This window comes from Phaseolus vulgaris, chromosome 8 (genome assembly GCF_000499845.2).
Source record: "Phaseolus vulgaris cultivar G19833 chromosome 8, P. vulgaris v2.0, whole genome shotgun sequence".
Lineage (NCBI taxonomy): Eukaryota > Viridiplantae > Streptophyta > Magnoliopsida > Fabales > Fabaceae > Phaseolus > Phaseolus vulgaris.
Genome location: NC_023752.2, coordinates 59,357,842 through 59,383,642, shown reverse-complemented (window position 1 = coordinate 59,383,642; position 25,801 = coordinate 59,357,842). Strand labels below are relative to the sequence as shown.

Below are 25,801 nucleotides of genomic sequence, written 5' to 3'. Positions count from 1 at the left end.
TTCCCAGAATTTTACATTGCCTCCATCACCAACTTTCCACACAACAGACTTTTGGAACCATTCATCTTCACCCTCCCCACAAGCTTTAGAAAGATCTCTCCACCACCAAGATTGCCATTTCAAGCGTGTATGACTTCTCCCTACTTCTGAACCATACTTAGAATCAAGAATGTCTTTCCACTTCCTTCTTTCATCATTCATCAGTTGCCATTTCCATTTCGCCAGCAAAGCATTATTAAAAATTCTGACATCTTTGACCCCTAGCCCTCCGTCCTCAAGGGGTTTACACACATCCTCCCATCTTACCCAAGCTATAGACCTCTTATCTCTGCCCCAAGCCCAAAGGAACTTCCTCTGTATACTGATAATTCTGTTACAGATTGAAATTGGTGCTTTAAAGAAGGACAATTAGAAGAGAGGTATAGCGGTAAACACCGATTTGAGTAAGCATACTCTTCCTGCCATAGACAAAAATCTCCCCTTCCAGGTACTGAGTCTAGCACTGACTTTGTTTATAACTGGTTCCCAAAACTGTTTCTTCCTTGGGTTGCCTCCTACTTCTAATCCCAAATATTTAAAAGGGATTGACATGGTCTTGCAATTCAGAGTCTTTGCATAGGTGTTAAGGGAAAAGCTATCAACACCGATGCCTGCCAACTTTGATTTGTGGAAATTGATTTTTAACCCTGATGCAAGTTCAAAACACCTTAGAACCGCCTTTATTGTGAAGATATTAGAGAAAGAATCTTCGCATAAAAACAGAGTGTCATCAGCAAATTGTAGCAAACAACACACGATTTCATTCCTCCCCACCTTCACCCCTCTGAGCAGATTCATATTTGACGCTTGTCTCACTAACCCGGCCAAGCCTTCAGCTACCACTAGGAATAGAAATGGAGCTAAAGGATCTCCCTGTCTTAACCCCCTAGAAGGTTTAAATTCCTCTGTTGGGCTCCCATTAACCAAAACCGACACAGACGACGACTCCAAGCAACCTCTGACCCATGCAATCCATTTAGAGTGGAATCCCAGCCTTTGTAACATATCAAAGAGGAATTTCCACCTAACCGAGTCGTACGCCTTTTCGTAGCCCACCTTTAAACAAATCCCACTCCTTTGTTTTCTAGTTATCTCCTCAACCACCTCATTTGCCATAAGGACGCTATCTAACATTCCACGATCCTTCAAAAAAGCTGACTGACTCTCATCAATGACCAGAGATAGGACATCCTTCATACGAAACTATAACACCTTAGAAATGATCTTATAGATGGACCCTACAAGTGAGATCGGTCTGAATTGGTCAAGCGTAGTAGGATCCCTGACTTTAGGTACCAGTGCGATAAAAGAGGCGTTACACCCCTTCGGAATACACCCCGTTTCCTGAAAAAACTGCACCGCTTCCACAATGTCAGACTTAAAAAATTCCCAACTATTCTTGATGAAATTGAAATTGAACCCATCCGGGCCCGGGCTCTTCGACCCTTCACATTGCCAGACAGCTTCTTTCACCTCTTCCTCAGTGATGCTAGATACCATTTCAAATGTAAGATACCATAGGAATTAATTATTTTCTTTCTAATATATTTTTCACATATGAATATCCATGAATTTATGTTATGTTATGCTGCTCCTTGCCATCCTTGAACAATCTAGCCATTAGTCGTTTTTCTGAAGTATGATTCAACTCAAGGAGAATTGTTCTACGCAGAGATTCTTAAAATCACCAATAATATGTAATACTTAAAAACTGACCTCGTGGTAGAAAATGAAGAAACATTAGAAAATTTTCCGAAGTAGCAATTCTTTAATGTTCAATTCTTGTAGGTTGCAGAATCACTCTAAAAAATTAATTCAAAGAGAAAAGAATCAAATACTTAAATATAACACTGAGTGTTTCATATTACACGATACACGGCATAAGACTTAGACATCTCACAATATCACCAATTCCCTATCAAATTCTTGAATTCTAAAACAAGAACATAAACACTCACATACAAATAATCAACAGAAAGAACTTTATTTCTGTTATTGATTATTTATATACAGATTTTAATATTGCCCCCACACTGCCAACTCGTCACAACACTCTACTTCCCTCCAGCAATTGTGTCCCTACAAAATAATTATATGATATCAATGTTTTAATATTATTCCATAATGAGTGATATGAGAATAGTGGGGCAAGTGAGTTAGCATTGGTTACTTTAAAAAATGTTTTTTTATTTGAAGAACTTCAAAATATGAAGAGGAAAAAATATTCTCAGTAGCAAAAATTAAAAGGTGTTCATTCAAGGAGTATCAAATCGCAAAAATATAGTGATATCTAGAACAAACATGAGTTATAATAAAAACATGTACTCATAATGGATTATGTACTAACCCGATGAAATTTTTTAGATGTTAGAATTGATGTGCATATTTCATACAAAAGTGCCTTCTCTAGCCTATATGGTTGGAGTAAAAAAATTGCCTTGTAAACTAAAGTCAAAAAACACAAATTTAAGCATGCCCTACTATTAAAGACAAGTTTGTGGACTCCCTTGAACTCAATTTGAGAGCATTTTGATGTTTTTACATCAAAATTTAGAAAATCATGAGTCATACAGGAAAAAAAAAATATGAAAGTAAGTGTACTAACTTGATGCAGAATTACATCTATAAAATAAACAATTTCACACGAGTCAGAGTTGTCATCATAAAAGCGGTTTTCTTCGTTTGAAACAAATATCTTATATTAATTTCAAATATGATCAAACTTGCATATTTATACAACTCATATATAAGCAGCACTACCTCTTTTTAATACAAAGTAAAAGAGGCCGATATATCATCCACACGATCCTATTGCTAAAATAGCAAAACAAGAGTTACCTGACCAATTTATTGCAGCAGATGGAGATGAGTTGGGTGATAACTTCATGCAATACCACACTTCCCATACTTAACTCTACATGCTTAATTGCAGCCTTCTATTTACATATCTGATAAAATAATATTTGACTTAACATCATAATCCAAAGACATTGTAATTGTGTCTAGAAAAACGACATGTGAATTTTACCTGGATCTAGATATAAACTTGGAGAATACTTAGGACATTCCTCCCTGATATGACAGTTAAGATTTTCTTTTAACATAAATCCGTGGTGAATCTCTTCGAAGTTTGGCAAATTTTTTAGTGTTATATCTGTCAGTTTCAGTAGTACTACTTGTTCTCCCTTTTTAGCCGTCTCTTCTTCACCACCACCATCAGCTTCATTTTCAAAACCAAAAGCCTTGTGTAACTGAGAGCACTTTTCTATTGTCAAATATTTCATACTGGTAAAATGACTAGCCGATAGATTATAAAAAAGACATTTCAACTTATTGCACTTTTTAACTGTAATGTATTTGAGTTTTGGGAAGCAGAGTTGTTGGGAAGAATATAGGGTTTGGAGTTGTTGTGCATCACCTAAATCAAATATTTGTTCCAATTCATCACAGTTATTTATACCCAGTTCTCGCAGCATTGGTAAACTTGTAACAACAGTGATGGAGAAGATGGTTTTCAATTTTGGACATTCATATATGTGAACAATTGCAAGCTTTTGGAGGCTTAGAAAACCTGTGGGGCCCTTCCATAGGAAGTTGAGCTCAGGTAGATTCTTCAATTCTAGATAATTTATATCCAAGTTTAAAGGAAGCAGTTCTCCACTACCCCCTTCTTCTCCCATTTGGATTTGGAACAGACCTTTTACTCTAACATCAGACAACCAAAGCAATTCAAGTTGGAGTGGAAACAACAGAGCGTCCATTTGGATGAATGTGTTGGTAATGAACCATGCTATTTCATTCTCCTGTATACACAACATAATTCATTCTTAATTAATATCTTACATTTTACACTTCATTCTCCTTTATATATTTCAATCATCAATTTAACGTACTTCAAATATCACACTATATACCGCACTTCAAAATCTTATATCTATCACTTCTAATTACAATATCATTTTTTTTATTTACCATCTTTGAAAATAATATATATTATTTTTCAATAAACTTAATGTGAGGAAGCATACCTAAAATGTATTAGAAAATAAAAACAAAAAACTAGATCAAAACTCATTATTTAAAAAACCAATAAAAAAATTACAATACTAATCCAAAAAAACAAGATCATCATCAATAGGTCTAATACAATTCATTAATATAATTGATTAAATTGATAAATACTTGTTTATTAGACTAGTTAAAAGATTATCCATTTCACAAAATTATGATTAATTTATAAATATATTTTTCTACTCAAACACAATAAGAATATAAACTGTAATCTTGATACTTATCAGAATTAAAGTAATGATAAAAAACTATTGCGATATGATTGTTATTGTTAATGCATTTAAACAACATTACTCGACAAAGTATACTGATCCCTAAACATTTCTACCTTAATTCATATTGAAAATTCATTTATTAATGAAATAATAAATAATAAACTATGTTTCTATAAAAGCTGATGTGGCTATGTTAGTTAAAGATATCATCATTTTAAAATAATATATTACCTTTGAAGTTGTGTTTTGCGGGAGATTTGGAGCAGTCATCTTACTTATGGAAGAGTTAAGCAATTTGGGACATTCATAGTATTCTATCCTTTTAAGACTGGGGAGTTGTGGACGACAATTTTCAGGCCAAATGTCAATCACATTTGGTAAATATAACAATCTTAGAACATGCAAATTAGAAAAATTTATGATATTAGTCTCCTTTTCACTTGGGTAAACTGCAGGATTACGTTTCTTTTCACTATTAAATACATACTTCAATTCCAAGCATCTTTGAATGTCCACACTTTCCAAACTCATTAGCCCTACGGCTAAATTCTCAGAGAATATGTACTTCAAATTGTTGCATCCATAAATTTCAATAATCCTTAATTTTTGGAGCGTCAAATATGAATGACTTGAGGTGCTTGAAAGAACATCGTTCCCTTCTTCCACTTCATCTATTATGTGCCTCAAGGCGTTGCAGTTAATTATTTTTAGTTCTTCTAACAACACTAGAGATTCGGCAATGGATGGCACGAAGAGAGAAGTTAGCACAGGACAACTGTATATTGAAAGGACCTTCAAATTGCATAGTTTAGACTTCCTTGAAAATGATATACTGCTCAATTTACTACAATCTTTTATCAAGAGCTCACCTAAATTTTTGAGAAAACATCGCGAAGAAGGATCACAAAAGAACTCTCGAAGGCTACATAACCTTTCCAACCTTAAGTAAACAAGTTTAGAGAATACACTATTGTAGGTATTCATAGTGTTATCAATGAGACATTCTATCTTTTCACAACATACGAGTTGTAGGGTAATCAAGTGATTCATGCCTTGTGGATCCATGGATGGGATTATATTTTTAAAATCTCCCCGAAGGTTTCTCAAATGAAGGAACTCTGCTCTTATAAAGAGATCCTTGATTGGTAACGACATAAAATTTTCAGCAGTAACATCAAACTCATCTATAAATAAACCTCTAGACTGTGCGTATTTTTTCATAGTTATGATACGCCAAACCTTAAGATAATCATTGATGTTTATTATAGCATACCTCTGTAATTTGGGGAAAGAGACATCATGTGAAAAGTCCTTTTTGTAATTGACCAAGTACAAATACAATTCCTCTAGCTGCAAACATTTGCTTACAACTTCGTAAACTTCATCAACTATATTTTTCTTAAGCCGACATTGGAACAAATCTAGAAGCTTCAACTTCTTTAATTCTACAATCCCAACAGGAAATTCTTCAAAAGAAGAGCCATGCAAGTCAAGAATCTCAAGTACTTGCAGTCTTTCCACAAAAGATATGTCACCTAAATCATGATTTCTCAAGCACAGTGTTCGAAGATTTTTTAACGACTTCAGTGACTCTGGCAAAAGTAACCCATAACTTTTCGTTAATGAATTTATGATTAAGGTTTTAAATTTTTCCAAGCTTTGAGAACACACATCTGGTACATTCATGCCACCACGATAACAAAGCAAGAGAATTTCAAGTGTTGGACAATTTATTTTATAATTAAGAGAATCATATGCTCTTATATTCCATAAGGCTAATGCTTTCGTATCTTTCATGATTTCATCATTTGTCAACACTTCCAGACCCACTCCAGTACGTGTGAAAATTGCTTGACCACTTTTAGCGGCAATCCACAAGGCTACATCACGAACCAAATCATGCATTTTTACATTTTCTTTTGTTCCGACATGCATTAACAAAAAACAACTCTTAAGAATGTCAATGGCTTCATGCATCTCTCTCCTTGCATTCTCCATTGTTCCAAACGTCCCAACTGTGCAAAATCCTCTTCCAAATCGAAATAAATCTTCCAAATCTATTTCATAATCCTCTGGAAACATAGAACACAACAACAATAAAGATTGAGCCAATTGGTTTGTCAAATTATTGTAACTTAATTCAAGACAAACATAAGGACTTATTAAGCCTTTTGGAACATCTAGTGGCTTGGAATTTTCTAGCCTTGACAATGCTAACTCAAAACCTTCAATAGTTTTCCCCTTTAGCGAGCTTGCTACAGTCACAATTGCAATGGGCAATCCCTTACATTCATTAATAATTTTTCTTGTCACATCTTTCAAAGCTTCAAAGGAGACATCAGTTATACTTGCATAATGTGTGAACAAAGTCCATGCTTCATTGTCACTCAAGAGATTAAGTTCAATTATACTTTGACATTGCATAGAAGTGCATACTTCTTTATTGCGAGTTGTTATGAGTACGCAACAAGTCTTGCAGCTTTCATCAAATGGAATACCTAAAGCTTCAAAGTTTAGCTTTTCCCATACATCATCCAAGATTAAAAGAGTTGTACCTATCTTTAATCTCTCTGATAGTCTTTGTGCTCTACCTATATTTGATTTTTCATTTAACGGTAAACTCAATTGGTCGCCAATCTGATCTTGTATACTTATGATATTTGGTGGTTGAGACACCGTTGCCATGACAACCTTCTCAAAGAGTTTCATCTCTTCTGCCTTTTTACCCACTTCTTTTGCTAAAGTAGTTTTCCCTGAGCCTCCTAATCCAACTAACCCAATCATGGAAACACATTTATTCTTTAATGTTTCTATAAGCTTGTTGTATGATGCTTCTGTAGATTTGAACATAATGAAATCATTGGAAGAATAGTACTTCATGCCTGGAAGTTCAATAATCGTAGAAAATTGTTCAAACCTTCTATCATGATGAAGCTGAATCATTTGAGTTGTTTTTCTTGCTATTTCTTTTGCAAGAGAATATTGACATTGCCTTCTGAAGTAGCTCTTCTTTACATTTGATATTCTTTCTTCCAGCAGTTGTACTTCATTTAAGACTTTCTCAACATCTTTTAGCCACTTCTCAACAGCTGGTTTAACTTTTTCAGTCTTATTAGTGGCTTCTCTAATTCGCTCAATCACACTCTCTCGAGTCAATTCCAGTTCTTCTTTGGCATTTGGAAGATTCGAAGCAAAGTTGTGGAAACAACATAAGTATTGCAAATGATCTAAAATCGGAAATATTGCATATTCTACCGTCTTTGTTGCGATAGAAAGAAAGAAGTCCTCCATTTAAATTGATACAGTTTCCTAAACATGAATGAATTCGTTACTCTTTAATTAGCTACAAAATGATATTATGTCATGTATTCTAGCAAGAGATCATACAATTAAAAGAAAATAGTAAATGAAAAAGGTGTCATACATGGCTTCAATAAATGTTGTTCCATGAATATATATATATATATATATATATATAAAAGAGGAAAATAAATAATCAATTTATTTTTTAAAGTATTAATTTTTTTCTCATGCTTAGTCTCTTTCAAGTGCCGAAAATTAATATAAAGTTCCAAATAGATGTTTATTCCATTTATCCCTTGATTGAATTAAAGGGTTTCAAATGCAACAATCATTTGACTTGTATTTTTCATTTTAGTGCAATTCTTTAATAAAAGTATCAATTAGTGCTTATAACATACAATTGTATTAGTAAGTGAAAAAAGAAAAATAAGCACCATTAGTGTGATGAAAGAAAAGATTATCTTTTCATTGAACAATATATACTGTTATAATGACTGAATATAAAATTTGTATATCATTACTACAAGAAAATAGAAACCAATTTTAGAGACAAAAAATAATTAGTTGCTATATTGACTAAATTAGAGACCATTTTAGGGGCTAAATAAATTTTTTGTTTCTAAAATATTTTTTATTATTGTTAATGGTTTCTAAATTAGTATCTAATTAGCAACTAAGATTTTTGCTACCAAATTTAGAATTTAAATAATTGGTAGTTAAAACCTTGGTAGTTAATTAGATACCAATTTAGAAACTATTTAACAATAATAGAAATTAATTTATGAACCAATTTTTTTTTAGTTTCTAAAATATGGTCTTTAATTTAGTTACTATTGCAACTAACTATTTTGGTCTCTAAATATTGGTTTCTAGTTGATGATTTTCTTGTAATGTATGTTGAGAAACTTCTTCAAATCCTTTTTTCTCCTTAATTTCATTGTCTTATTTGTACATCCTAAATCTCATAAAACAAGTATCAGTTAATGTTGCAAAAGCCTCTCAAAAAAACCTCTTTTTTTTTTGTGTGCATGTAACTTTGTAAAATTTGTTGATGGCTAATATTAAAACATTTTTATCCAATTTTTTTATGACGACCAACACCTTAAAATTTATAGTGAAATTATTAAATTTTTAGGATAAGTAACTCATGTTTATCCGTCAAATTAACTAAGATCAAAACAATAAGAAATAGTTCTCTCTTTAAATGATTTAAAGTATAACCTCTCTATATATTAAGAGACCGATACTACAATACCTTTTGCACTTGAATTAGAGAATAGATGAATAAGGTCAGAAACGAGCACTCGTGCAAAAAAAACGTATATAACATCGATTCTAAAGGACATATAACCCGATTCCATCACCGATGTAGATCTCAGTGATGTAAAATGTTAAGTATATAACATCGATTATAAAAATCGGTGTAATATGTACTAAAATTTGAATAAAATATTAAAAAATATGTGTTCCAGAAGGCACATATAACACCGCTTATGGCTCCTAACCAGTGAATATGTGCTCTAGAGTCACATACTAAATCCTAAATCCTAAACTTAGTACCAAAGCATTCAACCTATAAAAATTAAAACAACAATTCAAAAATTAAGATATAATACATTATATTTCAAACATAACATATTATAAAACATAATACACATTGCCGAAGGTCGATCACCCCCAGACCTAATACCAAGACCTTTAACATATAACAATTACCCAATTTAAAACATAATACATTATATTCCAAATAAAATATAATAAAACTAATTATCTATATAAATAATTGTAAACCAAATAATAATTAAAATTAAAATATTTAAAAATAAAAAACTAACCTGGAGCGTAAACGTGAATGGAGTTGTGGCGGCAATGGGGGCAAGAGTAGCAACAAGAGTGACAACGAAATAGTAAAGAAGCGTGAACAGAAGAATCTCGTTCGGTATGAATGCTCTCACAACGAAAAGAACGAAATGAGAATGAAGCGGTGGAGGCAGCAGCGTTGACAGAAGCGAAATGAACTCTTGAGCAAAAAACTTGGAATAGCACGAATGGAGAGTGAGGGTGTCAGCCAAGAAAATAAGGTAAAAACATATATTACACCGTTTATGAGTAATAACAGGTGTAATATATATTTTTATTAACTTAACTTTTTTTTACTATGAAATGACATATAACACCGGTTGCATAGTCCAACCAGTGTTATATGTAATTTTTAAAACTTCAAAAACTTTTTTTTATTTGAAGATTACATATAACACTTATTCATGTATCCAACCTATGTTATATGTAGTGTCCAAAGTTAAATTTTTCAATTTTTTTTTAACTCTGAGAATGATATATAACACCGGTTGTATAGAGGAACCAGTGTTACATATCACTTTTAAAAACTTTTTTTTTAATCTAGGAATGACATATAACATTGGTTCCTCTATCCAACCGGTGTTATGTGTAATCCATAGATAAAATTTTTAAAAAACTTTTTTTGCTTTGAGTAGGACATATTACACTAGTTGGATATCCAATTGGTGTAATATGTGTCAAACATTTACAAAAATGCCACCACATTTTTTGTTTACATTGATTCTTATTTAACCAATCTAATATGTCGTTGTAAAAAGTGTTATTCAGTTCTCCTTTTTTTTATATATATATATATTTTTATTTTTTTTTGTCAGAAAAGGACTTAGTTCAAAACTTTTATGTAATCTTATTTGATTTGAAGGTTAAAATTAGGTGACTCATAAAAGTTTTTTAGATTTAAAATTTGATTTAAGTAAATAATTGTTTAACATTAGATTATTTTGTAATGTATTCAAATTATATATTTGTTTGTTTTTTAAATTATTAAGTATGTTGACCAACAAAAGGTTTCAAACCTATATTCTTATTGAAGAAAAGGTGGTCATATATATAACCTTTATTTCAGAATATTTTTTTAAAATAAATTATCATAAAACTTATTTTAAACCTTAAAAGCAAGTTTATGTCATATAAACTAGTCACTATGTTCAACGAATGTAAAACTTTCACTTACATATTTTCTACACTTATATCTAATGAGAACACTTATTTTAATTTTATGGTTTATATAAACTTTTGATCTATTACCACTGCAAGAAATCATGAAATAGAAACCAATTTTAGAGATAAAAAATAATTAGTTGCTATAGTGATTAAATTAGAGACCATTTTAAAAACTAAAAAAACTTTTAGTTTCTAAATTAGTTTCTATTATTGTTAAATGATTTCTAAATTGGTATCTAATTAGCTACCAAGGTTTTTGCTACCAAATTTATAATCTAAATAATTGGTTGTTAAAACTCTGATAGCTAATTAGATACCAATTTATAAACTATTTAACAACAATAGAAACTAATTTAAAAACAAAAAAAAATTAGTCTCTAAAATGGTCTCTAATTTAGTCACTATAACAACTAATTATTTTTTGTATCTAAAAATTGATTTCTATTTCATAATTTTCTTATATTGTAATCCATTATTCAAAGAAATATGAAAAGAAATATTGTCTAGTTGGGATTTAACTCTTAAAAAAGTATTTTGAATGAATAATAAATATTGTATATAATATATTATAATCCTATTTATATGACTTCATTATCACATTAAATAAATTATTATTAACTTGAGCACATCTTAGTGTAAATGGTGGATAGGTAAAAGATTATGAATGAGATAAAGATTTAACCAGGCTAAAGGGAATCTAAACTTATATATAAAAAAAAAAATTAAGCCTAAAAAGTAGATGACTAATATCTTGAAAAGATCAACCACTTTGGAAAGTAATTTTAATTTATATGATTGAGATGGATACAAAATTTAACTAAATTGATGATTTGAATTGAGAAACGTACCTGAAGATTTGTGCAGATAGAATGTGAAGAAGAAGAAGAAGAAATATTAAGTGAATGGTGTGGAGATGCAATTTTAAAGAATGAAAAGAAATGAGAAAGAAGTATGAACTTCCTCGGTTTCCAAGTAAGGCATAAAGATGCAATTCATTCCTTCATTTTTCTTCACTTTATCAATAACAACACATTCTTTTTCCATTCTTCTTCTCTTTCTGCTTTCACCTCTGCACAAGTTACGAATATATACAAGAAATCAGGACAAAATGTTTTATCACTTTTATATGACATCATTATTAATAATTCTAACTTAATCCCAAAATAAGCTAATAAAAATAAACAAAACACAAAAGATGTTTGGACTCAGCTGTGTCACAATTTGACCAAATGGATTAGAAGCACTAGCCGAGAATTGAACCTAGGATTGATCAGTAGCAGGGTTTTAATCTACCAACAGACAACTCATACTTTTCTTGTCGTCACTTATATGTTCTTTATGTATGATATTTAAGTTTTTGTCATAATGCTATAAACTGGATCTTGCTGTAACTATAGTTTGAAGACTTTGACAGTTTTACTATATTTTAAAGTTAATTAAAAACTTACAAGATGAAATAAAAATATTTATGTTTTCTTTTCTGATTGTTCTTGAAAGTAAAAGATGCATTGCTTCATTCTATCAAGATTTTAGTATTACTATATACATACCTTGATTAATATATTAATTTAATTAATCTATTATCAGCTTAGTTTTGAACCTACAAAATCATAAACAAAGGTGTTCTATTATTTGTTAAAGAGATTAATATTTGATTGTCAAATTCAAAAGAATTTAATGTGATCAAATAAAATATTATTTCTTGACTTTCTACTACATAAAATTCTTCTCTTCTGAATATGGATATTTCCTTTTGAATACATAGAAAACAGAGAAATTGAGAAGAGTTCTGTATATTGAAAGTGAGAAGAATGAATTCAAGGTCTGAGTTGATATTTCCTTTTGAATATATAGAAAACAGAGAAATACGGAAGCGTTCTGTATATTGAAAGTGAGAAGAATGAATTCAAAGGAAAAATATATTGAAACTAAATTGCTCTTTCTTTTCATATTTTTATTTTACTTACTTTCTGCCGTATCTAGTATTTATAGATTAAAAAATAATTTCGATGATAATATAACAGTTATAAATATATATTCACACCGACGGTTAAGAATATTGGTTTAATATTTTTTTATTTAAATTAAGTTTTAGATTTTTTATTTTTTTTAAATAATTATTATATAAAGATAAAAATATATTCATTTATCATTTAAATTTATGAAATTAAAATTCAAATATTATTAATATTTTATATTCTGCTACATTTTATTCTATATATAAATTAAATAGTTGTTATAAATTATATAATTCTTATATTTCAAGTGTTGAAGATTCTCTGCAGTTGAAATAGCCATACTGGAACAATTTATACACAACATTCAGATGATGAAGTTGATAAATACCATTATTTAGTGAAATTCCATACAAACAACAATTAAGTATTTATGGATTTTAATTGTTGATTTGTTTATTATCTAATTCAAATTTGTGAAGAATTGAATTTAATAAAATATTCTGAATTATGAGATTAATAAAAAAAATTATCCCAAATTTTGTGTTAAGAAAGTAAGGAAAGATGGAGCATATGGTCAGAAATGAATAAAGAAGAGTTAAAAAAGATAAGGTTTGGACATTCAAGACTCGCCCAAATTCACTTAGGCGAGAATGGTCCATAGACAAACCAATGCTCGTCCAAACGAGAATGGTCTAGAGACCAAGTGTCAAGCTTGCTCAAATTCATACAAGCTCGCTCAAGTCTCGCCTAAGTCTTGCCTAGGACTCGTCTGAGCGAGATTGCTCTAGAGAGTGGGGATTATTTGAATTAATGATCTCATTTAAGCAAGGTATGTCTCGCTTGAGCGAGATGTCACTAAATCCAAGCCCAAATTAGGTTAAATACGAAAATAGGGCAGAACAAGAGGGATTAGAAGGAAATCCTAGGAAGGAGCCATCAAGGAGATACACTTTGAATCTTCTTCTCTTGCTTTCCATAATCATTTGGGTGCTTGTAATGGCTATTATGAGTGACTAATTCTTTCTTTTGGGATTGAACGGATTCTTTTCAAACTCTGATGAATCGTGGTAGTATTTATATATGATATTTTGTTCTTATTTGATATTGGTATTTTCATTTTATGCTTAAAGCTTGAATTTTTATTCTTGAATTAGATCCTTGGATTTGGCTGTGAAGTATTTTTCTGATGATTTTATTTAAATGAAAATACTTGATATATTTTTATGTTAGGAATATATTTTCATATATCAAATGCTTTATAACATCTTTTCTTAATAATAAGAAGTTTGCTAAATAGTTGAGGAATCAATGCTTAAGAGATGACATTAATAATTTCATATTTGAATAATCAATGAAGATGAATCTTTTTGTTACATCAATTTCAATTAGATCATAATATTGTATGTTTTAATTTATCTAAAATACATACTAGTGAGGAAGATTAACTTTAATTTCAATCTTATAATTTTTTTTCTGTTTTGCTTAATTTACATGTAAACTTTATTCAAACAATGCCAATATATTTTTGAATAAATGTTACAAATTAAAATTTTAAGAGAACTATTTCTTGTTTTGTCTGTTCAATATCCAGTCTTTTGAGACAAACTATTACTCAACAACATAACATTCAGTTGTATCACAAGCAAAATATTGGTTGCGTTAAGTGTTATAATGGTTATAGCAGCAACTTATAGACAACCAAATGAAGGATTTTCAGTGGATGCAGATAGTATATTTGTTGTTTTGCAAGCAGCTCACTCAGAGCGACAAAGATTTGTTTATGATGGTGCATTCCAGGTGCTTTTGAAGTACCATTCACATATCTTTTAGGCTATAAGGATTTCAAATTCTTGACTTCCTTAGTTCTTACAAGGATTTGCTAACTAGCTCTGATGATTTGAATTTATAAATATCTAAATATTTGGAGAATCTCTCTAAAAAATTAATTCAAAGAGGAAAGAATCAAACACTTAAATGTATCACTAAATGTTTCATATTACACTATACACAACATAATACTTAGACTTCTCACAGTATCACCACTCAAATTCTTGAATCTTAAAACAAGAAAATAAACACTCACATAAAATATTACCCCAATACTGCCAACTCGTCACAACACTCTACTTCCCTCCAGCAATTGTCTATACAAAATAATTATATGGTATTAATGATTTAATATTATGTTCTTCTACATAATGAGTGACATGAGACTAGTGGGGCCACTGAGTTAGCTTTGGTTACTTTAAAAAATTTCTTTTTATTTGAAGAACTTCAAAATATGCAGAGGAAAAAATACTGTCAGTTGCACAAATTGGAAGGTGTTCATGCAAGGACTATAAAATTGCAGAAATGAGTTATATTAAAAATATGTACTCATAATGGATTATGTACTAACCCAATGAAATAAATTTTTTAGATGTTAGACTTGTGCATATTTCATACAAAAGTTTTTCTTCTCTAGCCATTATGCTTGGAAAAGTTTGTAGACTCCCTTGAACTCAGTTTGAGAGCATTTGTATTTGCATTAAAATTTAGAAAACCACGAGTCATACAGGAAAAGAAAATATGAAAGTAATATTAACTGGCTGCAATAATCTTAGGTGCAATTGCATGTGCAGTTCATTATCTGCAATTGTTTCCATTCTTATTTTGAGAATAAGCTGAGAGATTATCGTGCACTTTCCAAGCGACGTATCGGTGAGTACCTTACAATGAGTTAGCCTATTATTTTTTCCTCTTTGAAATGTCTTCAAGGCTTTGGCTCTTTCATAATCTGAAGTCTAGTTGTTATTGCATATATTTTATTTTGGCATAAATATATTCTAAATCTATTTATAATGAGGGAGTAAAGCGCAACTAAGCATATTTTTTATGATTTTTTTTATTAGCAATGAATAAATTAAATTAGAGGGTTATTTCAGGAGTAATCCAACCCATATACACAATCACAAAGTTACATTTTTTGTAATATAGAGCAAAATCAAATACCCAAAAGTTCTGAAACTTTAGATGTCAAAAAACCCATAATTCTTTATGAATCTTAAGGCAATGGTTATTTTGATACTTAATTGTGACGTATCTTTCAATGAATTATAGCTAGGGAAGTTAGGGAATCCAAATTCATATTTTCCTCTGAAAATATTTTGGTTCTATTTCTCCCTTAAATCTTTTGTCGTTTTCTGACTAGTTTATGTGTTCTGTTTGGTTTGTTTCTTTGTGCTTGCAGATGTTAGTCTATGAATATATGCCAAATGGAACCCTAAGGGATTACAATATGAAGTGAATGGATGGAATTTTAAAGAATGAAAAGAAATGAGAAAGAAGCATGAACTTCCTTAGTTTCCAAGTAAGGCATAAAGATGCAATTCATTCCTTAATTTTTCTTCACTTTATCAATAACAACAAATTCTTTTTCCAATTTTGTTGTGTTTCTGCTTTCACCTCTCCACAAGTTACGAATATATACAAGAAGTCAGGGAAAAATGTTTTATCAATTTAAAAATTATTTTATAAATTTTTATTAATAATAAAAATCATTTTAAATATTAATAATATTTTATTCTCTAATCTAGTTAAATTACAAATTGTCATGACTAAATTAGATACTAACACCAGCTAGTCAACAGAATATATTGTACATTACATTCTAATTTAGATGGTGTAAATGCTGATAGTTATTTAATAATCTAACATCAGCAAGGTACAAATGATTTGTATCACTTGTCATAATAGTTCCTTGATGATTTCCCATCTCTAAAAGATATATATATATATATATATATATATATATATATAGAGAGAGAGAGAGAGAGAGAGAGAGAGAGAGAGAGAGAGAGAGAGAGAGAGAGAGAGAGAGAGAGAGAGAGAGAGAGAGAGAGAGATAACATTTTAAATCCTTTTTTCAGGTTAGTATGGCATACGAATCTGGTGGATTGTTTTCAGTTATTGATAAACGTATTGGCTCTTATCCTTAAGAATATGTGGAGAAGTTTTTGACGTTGGCCTTAAAGTGTTGCAAAGATGCACCAGATGAGCGACCTAAAATGGCAGAAGTGGCTAGAGAGCTTGAAAACATCTGTTCAGTGTAGTCGTGAACCTCTTTTCAAACAAAGCCTTAGCTTCCCTATGAACTACTTCCGGTTCCTCACACCATTGCCCCCCAACCTGCACACCTTTGACTTCGTTTTTAAGTCTTCTCCACCTGATGGCCGTGTGGTAAAATTTGGAATTCATGTCCCCGAACTTGTACCAGTTTGTTCTTGCTTTTTGCCTTGCAAGAGAGTCCAGCTTATTATCAATCATTCTCAATTGGCTGAGTAATTCCATTCTTCTTATTCTATCGCTCTCCTCTAAAACATCATTATCGTCCTTAGCGTCAAGGATCTCAATATCCTTTAGGATTTGCTTTTGATTTGTTTGCAAACATCCAAACACATTCTTGTTCCACACATTGAGGTCTGCCTTCAAGAATTTTAGTTTTTCCTTGAGACTAGATATGCTGTTTCTCTGACCATTGTACGACCCCCATTTCTCCTTCACAAACACCTTGAACCCTGGCTCCATGAACCAAGCATCTATGGAGTGAAAAGGTTTGAGATCTCAATCTTTGGCCCAAGACTTTGCCACAATAGCACAGTGATCGGACACAATTCTTTGTTGCACATATTGCTTATAGAATGGCCAGGTCTGGATCCATGCTTCAGAAACCAGCACTCTATCCAACCTACTTTTAGCGGTTCCATTTGGTTTGAACCATGTATATTTTTTGCCCACACTTGGGATGTCCACCATACTGTTTTCGTCGAGAAAACAGTTAAAACCATTTATTTCCTTCCTCTTACTAGACCCAGCTCTGATTCCTTTCCTTTCATCCTCCCTTCTTACAACGTTAAAGTCTCCACAAAAACATCCAGCCATGTTCTGATAACTCCTCTTTAGTGAAGTTAAAGCTTCCCATAAAGTGATTTTTGCACTGTGGTTACAAGCTGCATAGATATTTACCACAAAGCACATACAACTAGATTTAATGTGCTGACCTACTACCGCAATGAAACCTATCTCGATAACATGCGAATGATAGCAGAATTTATCTTTATGCCACATTGATAACATGCTCCCTGCACCATTATCACCTTCATAATGCACCCAACCTATATTAGTGTCCCCCCAAAGAGAGAAACAACGATTATCAGTAAAAGACACGATTTTTGTCTCTTGCAAACACACAAATTCCACCCCCTCCTTGGCTATACAGTGTTTCAAATAATTAGCTTTAGTACCCCCCCCCCCCCCCCTCAAGCCCCTGATATTAAGATTGAAAATTATCATAATTCAACATGACTAGTACCCTCCTCGGCATTCTTCTTAACTTGCTTATCCCTTTCCTTCATACTTTTCAATTCAACTACAATATTCACCTCCTCCCCAGAACACCTCACCCCTAGATGTTTACCCGCATCCCAGATACGTTCAGATTCAGCTACACACTCCTCAACCCTTAATCTGTTATTGCAGTGTTCAATATCATGATCAGATTCAGCAAAGGAGCATTGACTTAACCTGGATGAAGAATTGACCCTGTAATGCAGGGGCCCTAATCCTCCCTTAGACCTCCACCGTAGGCATGACGGTTTCGAACCTTGTTCCCATAGGCCTCGCAACCTCCGCACATTCTCCGACGTAATGGGTTCTACTTCCGCAATTGGTGAGGCTTCATCGTTGGTTGGGCCTCTGCTCACCGACGTGGAACTACCCACACTGCTTAGTTCACCATGGGACGCGATATGGTTGGACGTATGGTTGTGTATAGGTCCTCCTCGAGGCTCGCCGTTTCAAATCGTGCCCCCTGGGTGAGGGGATCTGCAGGTAAGCTCCATGTACCTCCCTCCAAAGAAATTAATCGAAGCCTCCATTGCCGTGAACTTCCCTTGCCCCGCCCTTCCGTGATCCGCTTCCGTAGCAACCCTAGCTCCCTGTTTCGTTAGGCCCAAACCCTCACTATTGTTAATTTGGGCCTCAGGCAGCAGGCCCACACTTAATTCGGGTTTGGATATAAGGGAGTTAAGGTTTTGAGAGCAGTGAACTAGGTCAGATAGAGCATTGTGTATGAGGGAACATATAGAGTTGACTTTCTTTTGTACAGATAAAGTTGCCCCAATATCAGGACCCCCTGCTCACGTATTACCTTATTTGTGTAAGGTAAACTGTCTTTGCTCTGCCTCCCCTTTTCATGCTGAGTAAGTTTCCTTAATTGACTCAACTTTGCCTGTAAGGTCATTCCGTTGTCTCCCTCATCCTCCTCTCCCTGTCGAGAAGTGCCTCCGGCAACAATGTCCCCACCTTCCAAAGCTTTGTCCGAAAAACCAGATTCCTCGATGAAGGTGTCCGATGAAGATATATTATCTGAGGAAGTATAATTGGGTTCAGGGCAACTACATGCTCGTCCTCCTTGATCAAATTCCTCTTCAATAACACTAATATTGTAAATTTGACCATTTATCCGATACCCATTTGTGATTCTGATTCTACTCGTTTTGGTCACCCGCAATTGGATTCGCACATATTCAAGGTTTTCCCACTGCTCAGTTACCTCATCGATGGACACCAGATCTGCCATCTCTCCAATAATCTTAGACAAGCAATCCTTGTTCCATAGGGGTAGAGGAAGGCCATAACACCTTGCCCAAACTAACCTGTGGCTCGCTACAAAAGAGGCTGACCAGGGTTCTAGGTCTTCGAACACGCTCGTAAACCAACTTTTATTCAGCTTGATGATGTCTTCCATCCGTTCTCCTTCCTTAGGGGTCAAGAGGACGAAGTTATCACCCAAATATCTCACCTTGATCATTGACATGCCTCCTTTGACAAACTCTTCACTTAAAGACACAAAATCTAGGTCTGAAACCATTCGACCTACTGCACTGGTTGTCATTCAAGGAAGAATTTTTGATGTGGTTTCAATACATGGACCCTTCCACTGGTCCTGTGGAGATTTCCGAACAACTTCAGCATAGGAGTACCTCAAAGTGTGGTCCCTACGTGCGCCCCTCTTCTTTACTTCTCTCCATTCCTCCTCTTCCTTCAATTGCACTTTTCCATGGATTCGTTGATTCTTGCCCTTGTCTCCCACAGGAAGTGGCCCAGCTAGTTGAGAATACTCAGTTCTCCTATATTTTGGCATATTAACATAGAGTTTCATATTACCAATGAAAATCTGATCCAACTCCTTCTCCAGTTTAGACTCATTTGAGACGTTAAAGAATCTCACGAACCCAAACCGTCTTCCCCACCTGTTTCTGCGTCTGGAGATGAATACCTCCTTCACCCTTACCCACCTCTGAAAGATCTTCATCATATCGTGTTCGCCGTGAGAACTTGGGAAGTTTGAAAAAAAGGAAAGTAGAGACTGAGTGAGAAGAGGATTGAATCGAACGCAATGTACGTTTTCCCCTCTGCTCCTCCCTCCAAACACCTTGGCGCTGACTCCGTTCTCCAAAATAACGCCATTCATTCCGTCCACGCCGTTCACCGTTCATACGTTCATACGCCATTCCGTTCACCGTTCATACATTCATACGCCATTCATTCCGATAGAAAACAGTGATAAGTTTATATGTGTTTTGTTGGGCAGCAATCAAGATACTAATTCCTTAAAATGCGCAATTAAGAAGCTGAGCTGATTCGAAGGGATCTTTAATGAACAAAGGTACTTGTCAACCATTTTATAGAGTTGATTTAAGATTATTTATACATGGATAACTAGAAGAGTAAAAGGATTCATGAATGTCTCTAACTGGTTTTGTTGTTAACAGGGCAAGAAAAACACTTTGCTGAGTTCAGGAGAAATATTTAATAGATTTTGGCAGTTTGAGTGGGATGTATCTTTCAAAGGGTTGTAAGTGTGAAGAAGCTGTTCTTCTGTGCTTGTGTTTCTTCTGCTATTTTCTATTTGCTACTGCTTTGATCACTGATCCCACCGAAGGTATATTATTATTTTTTTTTCTGTTTATGAATTTCCCCATATATTCAAGTTTGTATTTTATTATAATCTTTTTTTTTTATGTTTATGACCAGCGTTTCTAGAAGTGATATATGGTAGATAATCTCTTTCATGACGGACTTTCTGTAAGATTTTCAATGTGTGTACTAAATAGATTTTTTTCCTTCAACTGTGCATAACAACAAATTCTTTTTACTTATATTAATTAGAGGTTTGATTTGGTCTTTTTACTAAAAGTCAAACTATAATATCTCTTACATTAATAAAAACATCTAAAAAGTAATAAAATTGAAACAATACACATTAGTTGAGAGATTAAAAGAATTAAATTAATTAAAAAATTAAAAAATAACAAAAGTGTATGATTAGCTAATGTTAATTAAGTTTGAAAATAAAATGTACAACAATTTTAATATTACTAACTATTTTTTTTAATTCTTATAATTAGTTAATTGAATCCAGGTTGTATTATTGCAGTGCCCTTTTCAATAAGAGCAAATGGTCTCTATTCAAAATCTTTCTCTTAGCTTAAATAAAAGGATGGTTGATTTGTAATACTTTAAGCATATCCAAAAGAATATCCCAGATTGTTTTTCATCTTCCTCTTTCTACAGCTTTTATGTGAGTGTGAAAATGATTACAATTTTTGGATTATTAACACTTTTTTAAAATTATTAATTTAATGTTATACTTGTTTAATAATTTTTAGTTCTTCAATTATTTTTAATAAAATATTTATTTTTTTACTAAAAATAATAACTATTTTAAAATTATGAGGAGGAAATTTTGTTTACACAAATATTGCTTAAAATATAATTTATATAAAAATTTAAATCAAAATTATAATTTATAAATTTTTAACTGTTAAAAATATGCAATTAATTAATATTAAGATTTAATTAAGTGTTTAATTATGTCCTTTTATTATCTTACAATTTTCAGTTTATAAATATATCCAAAAATTTTCTGTAAAATTTCATTTTAAACTGATTGCCATATTCCAATAATTGAGATAAGGAGGTGACAATTCACAAAACTTCATATTATAAGATCCTTTACCAGCATCACTTACCCATATCTTGATGTTATGTAAACCCCACAAAAGGACTTAGAGAGAATCTACTGGGAATGGCATGAGGGAAGTTCTTGATGTGATCCTTCAATCTCACCCAACATTAATGGAAATACTTATAATCTGACTAGTGTAAACTCATTTTTATTGGAAGCTCACCCCAAGTTCTGACACTCCCTTCAGATATTGAACTACTATTTAGCTTTTGTCCCCACATATAATAATGTGTGAGGATGTTTAATATGTAGGAGTGAGTAATGTGTTTTCATATGTTTTTATTCAAAATATAAGATTTCATTTGCATTATCTTGCAGTTGACGCATTAAGAACCATAAAGAGAAGTTTGATTGATACTAATGGAAATTTGAGCAACTGGGATCGTGGAGATCCTTGTACATCTAACTGGACAGGAGTCATGTGCTCGGATACAACGTTAGTCGATGGCTATCTACATGTTAGAGAACTGTATGAGACTTGAATTCTCCACTTTAAATTTATTCTTCTGTATAAGCCATGTTAACATGAATATATGTTCATTTTTTTCTCAAAGGTTCAAACAGATTCACAAGATGTAGTCACCCACAGATTTTTTGGGGGAGAGATAAGAGTGAGTGATAATGTACATAGATGGGAAATCTGGGATCAGTTTGTACTTAACCACCATTATAACTTGCACTTCACCTCAGGCCTCCACAGACCAGTGTTTCAGACCTCTATGGATCCAAGGAAAAGAGAAGAAGGAAATTATGAATTTATACAAGTTCGAATAATACTGTTGAAGTAAGGTCATTAAGTGGAATGTAATTAAGATCTGCAATGCTCTGACACCATATTAGGGTTCAAAAATTTGAGAGGAAAATTTTAGAAAAAAATTCTGAATGATTAAAGTCAGAGTTCAATTAAAAGAATGTTATTTATGCATAGACTGACCTAACTGAGTTGAAATTGACTGAAATAACTTTCTAACTGACTGAACAACTAGCTACAGATTCTAAAAAAGGAACCTAAGCTAAATGTTGACAGATGTTCAACTGTAGTGAAGATTGAATAGCATGCTCATACACTGTGAAGTGATGCCAACCTATTACTACAAATCAGAATTGCAAGAAGAGAAATTCTAAAGTTGAACATTATAAACCTAAGAAGAGAAATTCTAAAGTCATAATATTAGAAATTTGCAATTTCTGTCATTGTACTTTTAGACCCTTTAGTTTTTGAATGTTTTTGTTTCTACTATGTTTGCTGAACTTGAACCGATAAATACGTCTTCTAAATAAATAATATTTTAAGTAACTTTGGATGTTCTTGTTATTGCAGTCAACTCGATAACAATAACTTCGATGGAAATAGCATGCCAGAATCTTATGCCAACATGTCAAAATTGTTGAAATTGTAAGTGCATTTTATGATCTTGTGTTTGCAAGTACGTTACCGCGGTAGCGCTTGGGGTCAAATCCATGCGTGCTAAGAATAAATCTTGGAATCTCATGGATCTCAAGAGTGGGGCAGTGGAAGCCTTTATTTTAATGTATGGTGAATACCGATTTAAGATTCTAAAACCTTTGTGATTTGTAGTTCATAAAACTTTCAATCAGAGAGAAACTTGCAAGGTGCTTAAACTATTAAGAAATACAATTATATATATTGTTTTCAAGTGAGTATTCACACATATTGCTGCCAGTACGTTACTGTTGCACTAGGCTGATGTCCAAATTGTTTTGGCAAACTCTTATCATTTTCTCAATTTCCTTTTTCTCTATTTGGAGGATACCACATTGTCATTCCTCATATTTTTCACTTTATTCTTCTTAACAAAATTTCTTGTCTCAAACAACATATTTAGTTCTGTGAGGAGAAATGATCCTAGTGTAAAGTTCATTGGTCCATATGTTCTTATTTGTTTTTTCTTGGCTTTATCAGGAACTGCAACTTGAAAGGACCAATTCCTGATTTCAGCAGGATACCACACCTTACTTACCTGTAAGTTTAGCTATTTCATTTTCTTTCAAATTATATTATGCATTGATTTTATTGGATTTTTATCAAAAAGAAGTGGCTGCAACTGCCAAAATAATGAGTTAGACAATGCACATGATTAAAATCAGTAACTGTTTCAACTGATTGCTGTTTCTGTGTATTCCAGTGACCTTAGTTTCAATCAGTTGAATGAATCAATTCCTACCAATAAGCTATCAGACATGTAAGAACATCTATTGCTTACAAATCTATTGGTCATGCATTAGTTGATTTGGTTTCCCCTTACAAATATTTTCCTCATATTAAGTGGTTGGAGAAAATATTCTAAATATGATTACATGGATTGCATATGATATTATTGTCTTACTCTGAGGACTTGTGCAGTGACTTATCAAACAACAAGTTCAATGGAACAATTCCAACCTACTTTTCTAGTCTTCCACGTCTTCAGAAATTGTAAGTTTGTCTTTTGTTTCACCTTCTTCTTCTACATCAAACCGTAATGTATTTCTACACATACACATACATACATATCTATAAAATTCTTCTATAAAAGCAACAATTTTTAAGACGTGTCGTTCCCTATGGCAGGTCAGTTCCAAACAATTCAATTAGTGGTACTGTTCCCTCTACCATTTGGCAGAACAGAACTTTAAATGCAACCGAGGAACTTATCTTGTAAGACATGAAATGATAATTTTGCAATTTTGCTCTTGTAGATTTATATTTTAGAGCACAAATTTAGGGTTTATGGTTTATAAATTTGTGTCCTCATTATTCTTCTGCTGTGGGTGATACTATGTGTGAGAACATGAATATGTCTGTATATTCCTAAGGCATCCTGTATCCACAACTTTTTTGTTAGCTTAGATGCCTTTTAATTTTTTTTGTTTTTGATTTGCTCTGTTGCAGATACATGCAGCATAATCAACTTACAAGCATATCAGGCAGTACAAATCTTCCTCCAAATCTCACACTTATGTAAGCTTCTAAACTGATTTTTCAGACGTACTAATTTAAGAGTAGTGGAGAGTTTTATCTTTTTTCTTTGTCATGCTTGTTCAAAATAATAATATAAATCCTTATGATAAAGGTCAAATATTGTTGAACATTGATTATTCCATCTTCCTTCGGTAACTTGTCACAATATTATTGAAATCACTGTTTTTCAGGCTTGAGGGAAATCCTGTATGTTCGAATAATAACTCCTTTGTTCAGTTCTGTGGACGTGAAAGTGACAATGACAAGGATGGAGGCTCCACTGTTGTCTGTCCAAGTCAAGGATACCCCTTCTTATGAATACAATGTGGAGTGTATCAGTGTTGCCCCATTGATTGTTCATTATCGGTTGAAAAGTCCAGGTTTTTCAGATTTCCGTGCATATGTGAAAAAATTTGAGAACTTCCTGACAGATGGTCTTAGTATGCATACTAATCAGCTGTTCATTGAGCGTTTTACATGGGAAGAAGGGCGGTTGAGAATGAACTTGAAGCTTTTTCCAGAATATGTGGACAATACAAGTTCTCGTGAGTTCAGTACAGGTGAGGTTATTCGGATTAGGGACATGTTCAGATAGTGGAATATTCATGACAGTGACTTTTTTGGTCCTTATGAACTCTTGGACTTCATTCTACTGGATCTTTACAACGAGGGTGAGTTACAAAAACTTCTGATGATATGATTTTCCTAGAAGTACTTGGACACTGTTAACAAGAAAACTGAAGTTGAATCTCAGTCAGGTGGTTGAACAGTGATCATGGAAACTTGTAATTGAATTGTTTAAAGTTTTATGCAGATTGAGTTAACACTTGTTTAAATAAACTCCTCTATAAACACTTCTAGAAGAGAAGAATAAGAAGAAAAGTGTGAAATGAGCTCTTTTTACTAACTAAATTATTTTATGGAAAGTTAAAAAAATAAATAGAGAGAGCTACATATAGCTAGATAAGTGAGTTTCTATAAATTAGCTTATGTATAAATTAAGTTCAGTTCATTGAGAAACTGTTAGGAACCCAAAAACAGAAAACCCAAAATACTCCAAGAACACAGAAAAGAACTGAATAACCTCTGTTTATTCCCACCCCGCCGTACAATCAGAACAATCACAAAGGAAACACTGATTTCACACAGGACTTCTCCT

At 32.5% G+C, this 25,801-nt stretch overlaps 1 protein-coding gene and 1 pseudogene across 1 annotated transcript; one reads left to right on the top strand and one right to left on the bottom strand.

Moving 5' to 3' along the window:
• Positions 1-25,801, top strand: part of LOC137825422 (probable LRR receptor-like serine/threonine-protein kinase At1g06840) — a 54,158-nt pseudogene that overhangs the window by 25,726 nt on the left and 2,631 nt on the right.
• Positions 1,786-7,616, bottom strand: LOC137823404 (probable disease resistance protein At4g27220). Its single transcript, XM_068628520.1, has 4 exons — positions 4,557-7,616; positions 3,068-3,842; positions 2,878-2,987; positions 1,786-2,118 (listed from the first exon to the last, which is right to left on the bottom strand). Exons 1-3 carry the CDS (start codon positions 7,614-7,616, stop codon positions 2,980-2,982), a joined length of 3,843 nt encoding a protein of 1,280 aa, XP_068484621.1. The 3' UTR covers positions 1,786-2,118; positions 2,878-2,979.

Bases quoted from the DNA above. Each gene is read 5' to 3' on its own strand.
- LOC137823404 (XM_068628520.1), bottom strand. From the start codon at position 7,616: ATGGAGGACTTCTTTCTTTCTATCGCAACAAAGACGGTAGAATATGCA. The intron at 3,843-4,556 runs GTAATATATTAT...TTGTGTATACAG, and splicing joins CGCAAAACACAACTTCAAAG to GAGAATGAAATAGCATGGTT.